This window comes from Talaromyces atroroseus (assembly GCF_001907595.1).
Source record: "Talaromyces atroroseus strain IBT 11181 chromosome Unknown scaffold_6, whole genome shotgun sequence".
Lineage (NCBI taxonomy): Eukaryota > Fungi > Ascomycota > Eurotiomycetes > Eurotiales > Trichocomaceae > Talaromyces > Talaromyces atroroseus.
The window spans coordinates 1,436,679-1,451,250 of NW_017971438.1; the positions used below are offsets into that span (position 1 = coordinate 1,436,679).

At 50.1% G+C, this 14,572-nt stretch overlaps 5 protein-coding genes across 5 annotated transcripts, besides 1 other annotated feature; 2 read left to right on the forward strand and 3 right to left on the reverse strand.

Moving 5' to 3' along the window:
- Positions 1–719: 719 nt before the first annotated feature.
- On the reverse strand, positions 720–1,979 carry UA08_05410 (hypothetical protein; the record flags this gene model as incomplete). The annotated part of the gene is made up of 1 exon (XM_020267729.1): positions 720–1,979. One exon carries the CDS (start codon positions 1,977–1,979, stop codon positions 720–722), a length of 1,260 nt encoding a protein of 419 aa, XP_020119397.1.
- A 777-nt stretch (positions 1,980–2,756) lies between these two features.
- Positions 2,757–4,398, forward strand: UA08_05411 (hypothetical protein; the record flags this gene model as incomplete). Its single annotated transcript, XM_020267730.1, has 2 exons — positions 2,757–2,924; positions 2,980–4,398. The coding sequence occupies 2 exons, from the start codon at positions 2,757–2,759 to the stop codon at positions 4,396–4,398; spliced, it is 1,587 nt and encodes a 528-aa protein (XP_020119402.1).
- Positions 4,399–6,675: 2,277 nt separating this feature from the next.
- On the forward strand, positions 6,676–7,971 carry UA08_05412 (hypothetical protein; the record flags this gene model as incomplete). Its single annotated transcript, XM_020267731.1, has 1 exon — positions 6,676–7,971. One exon carries the CDS (start codon positions 6,676–6,678, stop codon positions 7,969–7,971), a length of 1,296 nt encoding a protein of 431 aa, XP_020119403.1.
- A 448-nt stretch (positions 7,972–8,419) lies between these two features.
- Positions 8,420–11,250, reverse strand: UA08_05413 (hypothetical protein; the record flags this gene model as incomplete). Its single annotated transcript, XM_020267732.1, has 5 exons — positions 8,420–9,848; positions 9,917–10,000; positions 10,069–10,199; positions 10,552–10,571; positions 10,857–11,250. 5 exons carry the CDS (start codon positions 11,248–11,250, stop codon positions 8,420–8,422), a joined length of 2,058 nt encoding a protein of 685 aa, XP_020119400.1.
- Positions 11,251–11,607: 357 nt separating this feature from the next.
- Positions 11,608–11,659: a repeat region (Identified by RepeatMasker using a combination of RepBase library and repeat library created with RepeatScout).
- A 140-nt stretch (positions 11,660–11,799) lies between these two features.
- UA08_05414 (Acetamidase regulatory protein) lies at positions 11,800–14,232 on the reverse strand (the record flags this gene model as incomplete). Its single annotated transcript, XM_020267733.1, has 2 exons — positions 11,800–12,910; positions 12,986–14,232. 2 exons carry the CDS (start codon positions 14,230–14,232, stop codon positions 11,800–11,802), a joined length of 2,358 nt encoding a protein of 785 aa, XP_020119401.1.
- Positions 14,233–14,572: the final 340 nt, after the last annotated feature.

Sequence of the window (14,572 nt, forward strand, 5' to 3'; positions counted from 1 at the left end):
AGTGAAGAAAAGCATCCGCCGAAAGCACTGTACGGGAGCTCGCGAGGGACGAGGTAAAAAAGGTTCCGTGTACAGATAGAAATAATCTCCAGATAACGTCCCAAAATATATGCAATAAAATAGGACTCTTGTCTGAAGGTGCCGCGTACGAATGTGTGGTGGCGTTCAAACAGGTTTTGATAGCGGAAGCGCTTAGTATCGATAAACTAATATTGGAGATAGTGTGTGCGAACCGATTCAAGGGCGGTTGCCGAGTGTTACGACAGGATGCTGTAAATGAAAGGACTTTCCTAAGCGCGTCCGACAGCGAGCCAGTACTAAGAGTACTATTGCAAGGAATGAACAATGAATTTGGTGTTGACTCGGAGGGGCGAGAATTTTGGATTTTGCGGGTGGGGGGGGAAAGAAAGGCATTGATTGATTGCCTGAGGCTAGTAAGTAACCTTGAAAGCCGCCTCGGTTGTACCGAACAAAAACAAGACTCTCTACATTTGCAGCAGTTTACCTCTATTTCCTTCCTAGAATCCGTTGGAGAGAGCACTCAGGAAAGGACCGGTGCCATAGAATTATCAAGTTCTAGACAGATTGACTTATCAATATGAATCCATTTTTCAAACACTGCATAAATACATTGCTTTTTGTCACGTCATGCTGCGCCTGTGTACATTCAGAAAACACCAACCATGACTACAGTTTTGTAGGTACAGAGCCCGATGCTCTCAAGCTTCTGCGGCTGCATTGAGCTTATGCTTGGAACCCGGCAAGAAGGAGTCATCGGAGGCTGTGGAGGACATTGATACTGTAGAGTCCCGTTTTGAAATCTGAGGAGATAGAGGCGATAGGCCTCGTGAACTCGATGGTCTCATACTCTTTTTGCGCTTATGAATTGGTGCCTCTGCTGGCGTTGTTGCACCACTCGCCACACCACTCTCGGGGGTTGAGCTACGAGACAAACCCCGATTATGGAGAGACTGCGAGTTAGAGCGTGTATTACGGCGAGGCCGTCCTTCGTGTATCTTCGCAATGCTTGACATCTGCCGGTGGTGTTGCTGCTCTGCCCTGTTTCTTCGCGGACGTGACCACCTGAAGGGCAGCCACCACAGCCAGCCGCCTTCTTGACGGGCTCGCTGCCGTTCGCGATCCTGAACTTTACGACGAAGTTGCGTGCGTCTCTCGTTTTCCTTTTCCCAATAATCTGCACGGTATTCGTCCCAGTTCTCGCGAAACTCGGGAGAAAAGGCTTTGGGCAAAAGCAACAGGCGAATGTAGTCCCCCCCGGGAGCCAAATCCTCTTCGATATAACCCGAGTCACTGTCACTATCGTGCACGGAGTATAGATGTCTGCTGCCACGTCTCTCGGATGAAGGCAGCTCCACGTACTGGAAGTTCTTTGACGACTGAAATAGCGAGGAGTATGGGAAAATAAAAGAGAGCAATGACAAAAGCTCTTTCCACCACGGACCGCGGATTAAAACTATTTTGGTGTTCATGCCTCGTAAGCCTCGATTTGCGACGGCGAACCAGCGCCGTGGCCATCGCATTCCCCGTTCCCATTGCCCGGTCCCCCAGACCAGAATACCGGTGACAATGCCGCCCATGAAGGCCACTTTCTCTCCCGTCTCCACCATCCAATATATTGAGCCTCCAACACCGCTACCATCCTCTCGAGGCCGCATAAATAACGCATAGAAAAAATAAGCAATCCATAACGTCAGGAGCAGGAGAAAGAAGGTATTCTGACGGCGACGCTCTCGCAATGCAAGATATTGTGCACGCAACGAGCTTTCGAGTATGAGCAGGTTCAAGTATATCTGCGGCGGCGAGGAGGGCAAGGTAGAGAGCGGGTCTGGGGTTGTCGGCCGTGAATCAGGCGCGCCCTGGAGAAAGGACTTGGGCAAAGGCGCAGGGGAGTCATCGAATGGCACATGTGCATCTGGCGCCGGTGCTCCCTTCACCAACTGGTCTAGACGAGAAGCCATGTTCGCGAGACTCGAGAGCCGGTCGGGTACCTGAACAATGAAGACTATCGCTGTCGGGCTGCAGTCGAGTGCCGACCCGTTGGTGGAGATGCCTGGACCATCTATCGCATTCGGACACAATCGATGCTTCGGAGAATATGCAGTCTGCAAGGCCGGGGTTGAGATGCGTGGTAACTTGTCAGTCCGTTCGGCTATGAAGCTCCGCCTGGCAGTGCCGGAAAGAAATGAGGGAGCGATACGATAGGATAGTATGACACGCCATGGATGCCTTAGCCCGCAGGCCGCGAACTCAGGCCGCACCGGAATAACGAACAGGAGGCTAAGTCCGGGCTAAGTCCGCCGCTTCACACTAAACGGTGGTGCCTGCCGCACGTGCGAACTACGCTTCTCAAGCCTCACGCTGTTCAGAACGACGTCGCGCCGCTGCTCGTGTGGCTTCTTTCGTCCGTATCATCCATCAGTCCTCAGTGTCAGAGCTGCCACTACGCTCGATCAAAGTCCCGTGCTCACGGCCTCTTACTTTCGCCACCAACGAACGTATATAAGAGTCGTTACCACCTATCCAAGGCGCGGTCCATGTGTTAGGAGAGTGGCAGGACGAATCCTGTCATTCGTGTCTGTCCAAGAGTCAAAGTGTATCCACAGCTGCTTTGTCCGCCGCCAGTCTTTCGGCCACGCAAAGCAGGAGAAGCCACTTCGGCTATTATACGGTCCTTGACTTCCTCTCGATACTTCTGTGTTGGCGCCGCACGGCGTACCACTCAATACTCCCTCGCAATGCCGTCGGTCGAAGCTGTCAATCAGAGTGATGATGGCCTGCACCGTCATACTTCGCCGGATGCGCTGGACTCGCAGTCCAAACTACCCCATTCGGTGACGCATGGCATGAGATCGGCATCAAACTCTTGGTTTCCGATGGGCATGAGAGAAGGCTGGAGTCAATGGGTAAGATTCATTTGCACCGTTGGAACTACGGAGCTAATCAATATCCATCTATCAGTGGCGAAAGGCGCCCGCTGCAGCGGCAGAGCACAAAGTCCTTTCATGCATTCCCTACCTCCGAGAGGCCCCTACTCAGCGACAAACAGGCAATGCTGCGAGCGCTCCCAATTCTCCCACTGCGACCGACAGTTTGCAGACAGCCGATCCTACTCAATCCGGCGATGAGGCTATAAACTCCAACGATGACCCATACGGGCCTCGTCGCTGGCGCTCACGGATGGTTGAGCTAAGCGGCAAGAATCGGGCCCTTAACGAGTTCTCTGTTGAACGTCTGAATGAGACAGTCGATCAAAACCTTGTGATTCTGCACGGGTATGGTGCTGGCCTTGGTTTCTTCTACAAAAATTTCGAGCCATTGAGTCGCGCGAAAGGTTGGCAGCTTTATGCGTTGGATATGCTGGGTATGGGCCGCAGCACACGGCCGCCGTTCAAGATCAAGGCGACTGATCGCCAAGAAGCTATTACTGAGGCGGAGAATTGGTTCATTGACGCGCTGGAGGAATGGCGAGTGAAACGCAAGATTGATCGTTTCACGCTAATGGGCCATAGTATGGGAGGTTACCTAGCTACCGCATACGCTCTTAAATACCCTGGTCGCCTGAACAAGCTGATTCTCGTTTCGCCGGTGGGGGTTCCGGAGAACCCATATGCCGTTAATGAGGCGATGCCGGCGCCCTCCGAGTCCACTACGGGGGGAAATGATAACGGTAGTTCTCTAAATGGACGTCAGCCAGATTCAGCCGGTCCTCCACGCCCCCGCTTAGGGCGCTTCATTACTTACCTCTGGGATGCTAATGTCTCCCCCTTCAGCTTCATCCGCTGGTCTGGTCCTCTCGGCCCACGACTAGTTTCAGGCTGGACTTCTCGACGATTCGCACATCTACCGGCCGACGAAGCAGCAGCTCTACATGACTACACATACTCTATCTTTCGACTTCGGGGCAGTGGCGAGTATGCGCTCACATACCTACTGGCACCTGGAGCATTTGCACGAAGCCCCCTAATTAACCGAATTCAAGGCTTAGGCCGACAGGTCATCCGGCCCAATTCGCCCGCAGCAATGCCACATTCATCATCCAACTCAACTCCAGGCATACCTACGCCATCCGCGGGCTTACCAAACGAGGCTCGTTCCCAAAATGAAAACGGCATGCCTGTCGTTTTTATGTATGGTGACCACGACTGGATGGATGTCGCTGGTGGTTTCGCGGCGAAAGAAAAGCTGGACGAGGCAAAACGTCAAGCACTAAAGAACGCCACCGCCGAACAACGCCAGGCGGATAATGGCTCTGCCAAAGTTATCATCATCAAGAACGCAGGCCACCATCTTTATTTAGAAGGAGATAAAGAGTTTAATAAGATTGTCCTAGAGGAGATGGAGGATGTGCGACGAAGAGAGGCGAAACGTCAATCATAGAGTACAATTTCCTTATATCCAGTACAAACTAGTTAGGTCTAAACGACATCATTAACGCCAGCGCATCCTCCCTTTTGTTTGATCGAATGTCAGCACTCTGTTGTCTGGCAGAAATAGGAGTTGGAAAAGCAATTCCCATGGTTTTCTTGGAGTACAGAACATATATTAGCACATAGACTTTTTTTTTTTCCCTTCACTTCTCTTTTCGGAAATATTCATGTTTAAGAGCGATTTTCAATTCAATAGATATGCACTTAAATATCACACTAATACGTTTTACATCGTCACATCATTACATTAATATATACATATAACATATATAACAACCTGTTTTCACCTTATCATATAACTAAATGGTCACGCAATGAAGAGTATCAGCTCAACCCTAAACCAGTCAGGGACATAGCCTTCGCAGCCGCCGCCGAAGAACTGCCCGAGCTTCTCCTTCGTCGATTTGTCAAACTCGGATAATGCACCATTTTATAGTCCGCGCCAAAACTTGTGGGTGTCATGAGAAAGGGGGCATCATGCGAAGATAAGGGGTTTGCTACTGATGACGACGGTAGGAGGGGGGCATGAGAGGTAGATGGTCGAGGGAAAGAGGAAAAAGGCAACGACTCTAGTCCGGCGCTGGATCTGGATGTTTGGAGCTGTGTACTGGATCTTGTTTGTTCTGTTGAGGGAGGAGAATCTGAAATGGAACTCGATATCGAGTATAATGGCGTTGTGACTGAGCGTCTGTGAAGCCTTGGTCGTTGTTGCTGTTGATGGCGATGATCAACTGATTCCACTGTAGCTATAACTGGCGAGGCATTCGCTGATGCGAGGTTTAAATGTTTTGAAGGAAGCTCCAGGCGTTTATTGATTGATACCCAGGCCTGGTCATCATTGTTCAGCTCCTCCTCGCTACTATTATAGCCGACGGATGAAGCCGACGGTGCCCGATACTTTTTCCGTGAGGTTAAAGGCGTTCGCCAGCCACCGACGCCCTCAAAGTCGCGCTCAGCGTTACCAGATATAAAGCTGGATATCACTTCATGCGAGGGCACTCCAGCAGGGCCATGCTGCTTCGTATTGTCAGTATGATTGTATCCACCAGGACAATTTCTATTACAACGAGCTGAAACCAACCGGATGATTGTTGTGAAAAAAGTAGTCTTCGACAACGACTTCTTTCGCATGCCAGGATTTGGTAGTACTTGACTGCTGTGCATTGGCTTGGTAATAGTGGTGAGGGTGTTTCGACGTCCTTGAAGGCGATCGATCAACGGCCGGCGTGGTTGCTCCAGAAAGAGCGAGAAATGATGCAGACGCAGGGGAATGGGCTGGGAACAAGAAGAAATTGGCCAATAACGCAAGACTCAGTTCGAAATACACAGCCAGTGCGCGCAGAAACAGCGTTGTGAGGGCTAAAAACGCCGTGATCGATGCGGACAGGGCCAGGGGTATCGATATTACGAGGAGGAATGGTAGAACGAAGAGGTTTGACAACGCTGACCACATCATTTGTTCTCCGGAGCAGATCTATATCTGGTGCAATTCGTATTTGGACGATACCCAGGTATGATGGGAAATCTGATCACATCATGGCTCAACGTAGAATATCCTCGCTTTGTCCCCGTCATACTATACATAAAGCGGGGGTTCTCGGCTGCCAGAGGGATGTACGCTCGGATCGTGGGGGCAGGCAGACTCTTCCAAGGATGAGACTTGACAGGGGTATGCAAGCAAGCATGCAGATGGTGGCATGGAAGGATGAGACTTCAAACTGGCGATGGCCGTTGCGTTGGCTTGCGTGACATGTGACACTGCTGCATGCGGGGGCCAATTCTTGTTTCTGGTAATTACAGTACCGTCAGTTACCTTTTACCAAGCAGTGTCTTAAGCATACAGGTGTATTCAATGTAACTGAGTCGTAATCTCACGTTTCATCGACATGAAGACATTGAAGTGACGGCTGACTCCGTACCTCGTGTGTCGTTAGAGGTTCTATACTGTATGCGAGGCAGGGGTCCTGGAGAAAGATTTACTTTAGGTCCCAAAATGACTATCTTGTATAGAAAGGGCACCTTTATATGTTGAAAATTCAGAGGTCTGTATATCCCGTATAATATTATACCTGGATAGAGGGAGAGGAGTGTGGATTAACTGGTGGACACACTTCCAAAGGTTGGGTTGGCCATGTAAAAAATCCAAGTGGACGACATCGCAAGCTTATTTTAACATCAACCCGAACAGCACAACGCGGTATGCAAAGAAACGTGTACAACACACAAAATGCCAGAGACCAGCATAGAAAATGAAGCACCCAAAGAGCAGCCTCGCTTGCCATGGGAAATAGGCGTCTTCGATGCTCACTGTCACCCCACCGACACCATGACATCAATATCAGACATCCCGCACATGCAGGCCATGGCCCTGACGATAATGTCTACGCGCGGAGAGGACCAGGAACTGGTGGATGAAGTTGCGCAGCGACTTGGAGACTATCAAAACATTGCCGACAAAGGTAGCAATGGCAAAATCGTGCCATGTTTTGGCTGGCACCCATGGTTTGCGCACCAAATCAGTGTTTTGAACGACGACACGCCAACACCGGATGAAGAAGCGACAGAAGCAGCAAGAAAAATACAACACTATCAAAGGGTGCTTACGGGATTAACGGAGAGTGGACGCGATGAGAGTAATGACAATGCGTTCTTCGAGACATTACCAACTCCAAAACCGCTCTCGACACTACTCGCCGAAACTAGAAAGCGCCTCCTAGCGCATCCCAATGCCCTCGTAGGCGAGATCGGGCTCGACAGGGCCTTCCGACTGCCCATGCCGTGGCAGGAAGAAGAACTTGAAGTGCGTAATGCAGAACTCACGCCCGGCTCGCGGGAAGGACGGAGTCTCTCGCCATACAAAGTAGCAATTGCGCATCAAAAGGCCTTGCTTAAGGCTCAACTGCAGCTTGCAGGTCAGCTGCGACGCGCTGTTTCCGTGCACAGTGTTCAAGCTCACGGGGCTGTTTTTGACGTTTTGCAGGAACTATGGAAGGGTCATGAGCGTACGAAAGAAACTAAGCGTCAGCGAAAGGCACGAGCCCGCGATGAACGTGATGAGTTCCTAGCCAATGAAGACGATCACAAGGAGAAGGAGGAGGGAAAGGGAAAAGAACAACATAAAGCGCATGGTCAGCAGCAAAAAATCGAGTCTCGCGGAGAAAAAGAAGAAGGTGATGCAACGAAGTTTCCTCTTCCATACCCACCCCGGATCTGCATGCACTCATATTCCGGGACAGCAGAAGCTCTAAAACAGTTTCTTCTGCCTAAAGTGCCGTCGGATGTTTACTTCTCCTTTTCGACTGCCATTAACTTCACCGGTCCTTCTCCAGAAAAGGTGCTGGCAGCCTTGCAAGCATTGCCAGATGATCGTATCCTTGTTGAGAGCGATCTGCATTGTGCCGGGGAACAAATGGATGGTTTACTCGAGGAGGTTGTCAGGACGGTGTGCCGTGAGAGAGGTTGGTCTCTCGAGGATGGGACACGGAAGTTGGCTGAGAATTGGAAACGATTTGTTTTTGGATGACCATGTCTATACTTCTTGCAATGGGAGGCCTTTTCTTTTTACTTTTCTTTTCTTTTCCTTTTTTTTTTTTTTTTTGTTTTTTGAAGTTTCTCGGTCTCAGAGTTCCAATTATCCTGAAAACTAACAAAAGGTCCACCAGTGGCAGCTGATGATTTTCAGTTAAACCACTAGTAAACAGCATATGTTACGGTTTGTATAAGGAAGAGCGATGATTGAGAGAAAGAGGCATGTTAGTTTCTAAGGGTTATTATTCTCACCTATGATAGAGTGACCATACACAGGTTACTTCAACATGTTGTTATAACCCCTTATAAAACAATAAAAAACAAACTTCTGCACGTATAGACTAATAGGTGGTATATATCTAACGCATTCGACCTAACCTGAAGGACCAGCCTTCGCCAAAGTTCGAGAGTCATGACTTATGTAGATTCAAAAGATTGTTTGTTCAAAGATAGTTGCTCAGAACCTCGACGCGAGTTTTGGCTGATTGATCACCTGTTTGTGCCCGCACCTTAAGGAGATCAAGCATACGGTGCACATCGTCCCGCGCCCGTCCCCAACAATCCGGAACCGAACCGCGCCTATTCTGATTCGGACTCTTCGAAGAACTCGAGATACTAGTCGTATCCGAGTTGCTTCTGCTCCGAGCAACATCGTGCTTTTTCAGCAGGTCTGCTACGGTGATCTGCAGATCAAGTATCAGTACATATCTGGCGGTTCCAAAAGAAACAGGAGTAGAAAGTACCGAGACTGAAAATGCCCGATGGCAAAAAGCCCACCAGACACTGCTCTCCCCGCCAAGGACAGCATGGATCACAAAAAAGGCTCGCATTGACTGATACGCAGCGTCCAAAGTCCCGCGTATCCAAACGTCGACGTTACCTGCTGGACTCTTCTCAACTTCAGATGTTGATGATGATGATGGTGGTGGTGTGAAAGAGAAGTCTTCCAGTCCCTCGCTGTGAATTAGTGTCATGCAGTGCCAATAGAGTCCTGTGAGAAACATGATTTGCCGGATAAGACGTTTCTTCCCTTGCCGAGCCTTTTCCGCAATGCAATCCTCGTCCCAGGCGCGAAATGCATCTGGAAAGGAGCGATAGCATGCCCGAAAACGTGCCAGGAGCATATTTCTTTGTCGCGGAGTAGACGCCATGGGCAGAGACAATGACCGTGGTGTTGATATGGTTTCTTGAGCAAGCAGCGCAAGCGAGTACATGCTTTGAACATAGCCGATATCTGAATGAGAAGGGTCATGACAAAGGTCTTCACTAGCAGATTCGAGGTTTGCGTCTGTATAGAAAGTCTCGTCATTATCTAGCATTGGAACGGCGTTATCGACATCAAAGTGAATCGCCGTCGGTGGTAGCCGGAGGCTCATGCTCATGAAACTGTCTTGGCAAACAATTCCATGCCATAACCGCCGACGCTCTAAGCGCTCGAATTTGGTGAATTTGGGGCTGATTAGCATCGGTTCGCGGTTTATCCCACCGGCATAGGCTTGTCGGATGAGGGTTCCGGAAAAAGCCCAGCCATCAGAGGCTCGCCCCGAATTCAATAAAAAATAGGTCATGAAGACCATAGATTGAAGGCATCTGACTGATGTGCGATTCAGATATGAGAATAGCCGAAGACTCTGGTAGCAAGCACTCGAGTAAAATTCGGCAGCGTCTTTGACTTGGCCCGTTGGATCAGGGCCCTGGAGAAACTGAGTTCCCATCGCAAGTATCATAAAGACAAGTGCAATAAAATCAATATCCACTTCTAATCTTTTCGAGTCGTTCAATTCCCAGAAGCCCTCGTAGTCTATATAAAATCTCTCTCGGCTAATCATTGGGTAGACGGGGTCGACGGCTTCGAAAAAGATGTCCACGAGACTTGAGAAATTCAACGTTAGATATGACATATTATACTGCAGCACATGAAATATCTAACTCAGACATACATATCGGCTTGCTTTTTGTTCGGAAAACAGTTCAGCACTTCAGACACACCGCCGTTCTGAGTCCAGTAGTTGCTAAAGGGGTATCTTTGCGGAGGAAAATCAGCGGGCGACACATGCAAGGAAGAATGAAACCCATAATAACGGAACCGTACTCTGCACCAATGCCGAATATACTGCTGACCCTTGTTTCAGAATATGGAGCATGGCTGAGGAGAAGATCAGTGCCTCCTTTATGCGTGAACAGGGCCGGTTTGGACCCGTTTGAGGAGGCTGGAGATCCATCCTACAAAGCAGAGTCAGTTTTAAAATAACAAATCTCAATTTGAGGCGGTGCAACGACCACTAACTTGATCACTCAGAGATTGGCTCTGCCTCGAAGCTCTCGGTGGGTATATCCGACGGGTTGAAGGTTGGCGATTATCCCTGGAATGATATTGTCATCCGGTCAGCAAGATGCAGTCATGAATGAGGGAGGTATCGGTATACAGACTCGACGGCTTCAGCCTTGATCCTATACACGCATTCAGTGCCTCTTCGGATACAGGACAGACAGCTTTATATTCGTGGGAGCAGGGCGGCGGTGACCAGTTAGTTGAAAGTTGCTAATAAGGCATATAGAGGATACTTCTACTCACTGCGGCCGACCCCGATCGCACTGAAAGCCATAACATGAGTCAGCAAAAGGATCGATGCCATCATGGAAATAGGGTGTACAAGTATTAGAGTTAATCCGGGAGCAGATCCCGAAGCCTCCCGAGGAACGAATCGTAGTCTGGAGAAGTGGAGCTGGACCCTGACGCCAGATCGACAAGAAATATGTAATAACTCATCACGAAAGTGCGCTTTGACAATTGACATATAGAAGATAATGATATGCTATAGTATATATGCCAGCCTGGCAGTGGGGGGTGGCGCGGAGGGCGGCTGATACATCACATACGCAGCTCGACATCCACCGTGATGAAAAGCCAAGAGAGAGGTAGACTAGAAAAGGAACACAGACTTGCCTTCATCTTCTTGTCCACGCATTCCTTGCAGCTGAGGGTGGGCTTGTTGCGCTTGCGCTTCTTCGAGTCGGGAGCATCGTCGTCCTCGCCGCCGCCATCACCGAGGGGCTCCTGCTTGATCTTGGTGGCAGGAAGGGACGATTTCAAGCCTGAAGGCGGATGAAGTCGGTACCACTCCGAGTGCTGCTGGGGTTGGTGCGACAGGGAAGCCGGCGATGGATTGGTATAATTGTTGTTGGAAGAAGACGGTAACTCGCCGCCGTCAATCTGCAAGCTCCGAGTGAGGTCGCCCAGCGCAAAAGAGGACAAGCCACCACCGCCTGCCATAATCGGCGGGAGTAATATATTGTGTTTTATTGTCTGCTCGTTCCACTCGCTTTGTTTCGTATGTATCAGACGTTATGACTAGCTTCAGCTGTGGGTTGGTGTGTTCATGGGACGAGTCAGCAGGCGGGGGGGTGCGCGCTGGAAACAACCCGGGGATAAAAGAGCAAAGCCAGCAGTCGAATCACATCCCCGGCGGGTGTAGTTAGCAGGCGAGCAGCTAGTTACAGGGGTCTTTGTCTAGCGTCCTCCGGCGCCCCCGCCGCCGCCGCCGTGAAGCCATCGCGAGTATCGGACATGCCACCGTCTACGCAATCGCTTATTACCTAGGTAATTAAGCTGTCAAGCCCGCATGCAGCCTATGTATGTATGTATGTATGTATGTACGTAGGTACGTACGTATAACGTATATTGGCCATACCCTGCCTGCCTTTTCATGCCGTTGTTACGCGACATGCGATATACTCCGAAGCGGCGCTAGCAGCCAGGCTAACTGATTACATGATTTTGTGCTTGTTGTCGTTGTTGCTATAAGATCTATCGACCGGTTATTCATTGCAGCCAAACACTCTCCTGCAACAGATCTGACATCTGCGGCTCCCAGTATAGTTGTCGCCATTCGTCCTCTATGTCGGGCCATCCTCCTATAGCCATAGGCATGGGCTGTTCTAGCCCAGCAAATGGGAACAATTGTTTCCAATCCAGGTATTCACGCGGCGGTTCCAGGTTATCCCCTTGCTGAGCAGTCGGTGTGGTGTTTGTTTCGTCGATAAGGTTTCCGCCATACCGGAATTCCTCAATTTGTCGAACCGGGTTGCTACTGCGAGGATGCAGATCGCTTGAAGCCTTCGCTGATTCGTCCATAATTCCAGTAGCACCCAGGACGTGTGGCGGTGAATTGACTGGCACCCCAACAGAAACGCCTGTAGGGCCAGAGGTCATTTCAACAGCCGGGTTGTTGTTCAGCCCTGGCACCTCTTCGTGCACAAGGCGGAGATCCTGCTGCAGCCTTTTTGAATTTTCGAAAAGGCGAAGAATCGTTTCAGCACTCGACCAGTAGTCGGCCAAGCAGCGTAGCGAATAGAGCGTAGAATCAAACCGCCGTAGAGCATTGATCGCTAGTACAGGATTTGAAAATCGCAATTCAACTCGCACCTGAATCATTGCCGTAAAGAGTGTGAACACGCCAGAGCACCAAAGATATTTGATGTCGTTCTTTTGCCGTAATTCGTCGAAGATAGAAGTGATGACGCTGGCCGCTGCGCTGCAGATTTCAGCGTCGTGCGGACCATAATCTTCGGAATAAGCAGATGCCTTAGGGTGAGGTCGATGAAGGAGTATTAGGAAATTATTATAAGTGAGGTGGAGCATTGCGGACCATGAGTCCATCGAGGCGCGGAGTCGTAGTGAGTCCGGCAAACTCAGCGACCAGTTCGCCAATGCTTTGTCGGCCTCAGGTAGTATAGCTTTCCGGCGTTCCACGCTAACCCTCAGGCCAAATCGTTCGCGAATTATGTATGAAATCATCGAACAAAGCTCAGCAAAGTGTATTACAAAGTCCGCTTGTACGCGTGGACCACAGCCGATGAAATCTGCCGTCGTCAAAGGACGTACATCGCTATCCTCCAAGTTACTAGAAGATACGACGTCAGCAGATCCGAGCCTATACAATGCCGTGTGAAGCCCAAAAAAAAGAGAAAAGAAAAGAAAAGAAAAAGAAAGACGAGAGCGGACTTACATTGCTTGAGGCCGGCCGTAGGATAGCGATATTAACACGTCGTATTGAACAAGAATCCACCAGACACGTCGCCACATACGGCGGTCGCCAGCAGCAAATTTATTCGACACAGGATCGCGATGCATTCCGAGACCTGTAGCTATTCGAGCTGCTACTCCGACCCAATAGTGAGCATTTGCAGAAACATCGTCGTCGATTGCGTCGGAGTGCCATGTCAACAGCAACGCCGCCTGAACGAGTATGTCTCGATTTCGTTCGATTCTATTGTCAAAGAGCCACTTGCACCGGCGATACAGTACATTCTTGAGCTCCTCTCTTTCTGGCTTTTCACGGGAGACATGGACACCAATCAATAGAATTGCTTGAAGGAGCAAGATCGGCGGCGGGTCGGAAGGGTCTCGATTGCGGTACTGAGTCATAAATTGCTCTTCATCGACGACCGGATAACCTGGATTGACGTGGATAAAGTAGGCGTTGACAAGCTCATCGGCTAAATACTGTTCTGGTAGAGTCAAGGCGTCCTGCAATAACTGATCGTGGCCGATTTCGAGACGGCGTCGTGGAATCTCGTTGCCAGCGAAGTGGTATGACCCTTCGTCGCCTCGTTGCTGACGGAGAAGAAAGGACATATTAGAGACATCGTGGCCAACATAAATCGCACGAACACCGCGCTGGATTTCACGAGAGTCGGGTTCTTGATCGTCAATTAGGGTGACTAGACGGTTCTCCATCTCTCGTCGATCCTCGTGTGGTTGAGCGGGACGGTTCTGGAGACCCAGTCCTTGTGCACGCAGGGCATCGGTACCACCGCTCGTTTCTGGAGACCGCTTGACTCCATGAACGACATCCTTACGTGGCGTGGTGTGCAGATCATTGGGCGACTTTGACAATCCAAATTCTGAGGAGGGTCCCTGGGAGCGCGAGGATGCAAGTGCCACAGGAGACGGCCGACTACGGATGGGGACTGGGTTCAAGACTGAGCGGACTGCAGGGCGTTTCTTCTTCTCGTGTATGCGGCAATCAGATTTTCCAGACGAACGACAGTTGGAGCAAGGAAATCCCACAGCCTGTGCATCACACCTTACTTTTCGACGATGACAGTGCACGCAAGCCGCACCTTGAAGCACAGAAAGAAACGTAAGCACAAATGTCGCAACGAAGAAAAGGAACAGCGGGATAATACCTGGTTTTCTTTTCGTTACGCCATGACCGAAGGATGATCGAATATCAGTTTCAGCCGAAGCCATTGATCAAAATATGCGTAGAGCTGCATTGACTTTTGAGCGTTCTTTCCGGCGGGTGCAACACATCGAAACGCAGCCAGTCGTCGTCAATCACATAAATCTTCCAATCAATCAAAGTATGTCCATTCCGGCGTTTGGTGCGATATCAGGTCTGAAAGTGCGTGGAAAGTGCAGCGCAGCATGGCTGAGCAGGAAGCATGCAGGTAATTAATGGTCGGGGGTTCTAACAGAGCGACGGAGCGCATTCGCGCACTCCGAACAACTCGATTGGTAAGGTGGGGCAGCCCACGATGCCTCAGGTTGGGAGTTCAAGTTTGCGCCGTCAGGACAGGCTCCAATTGGC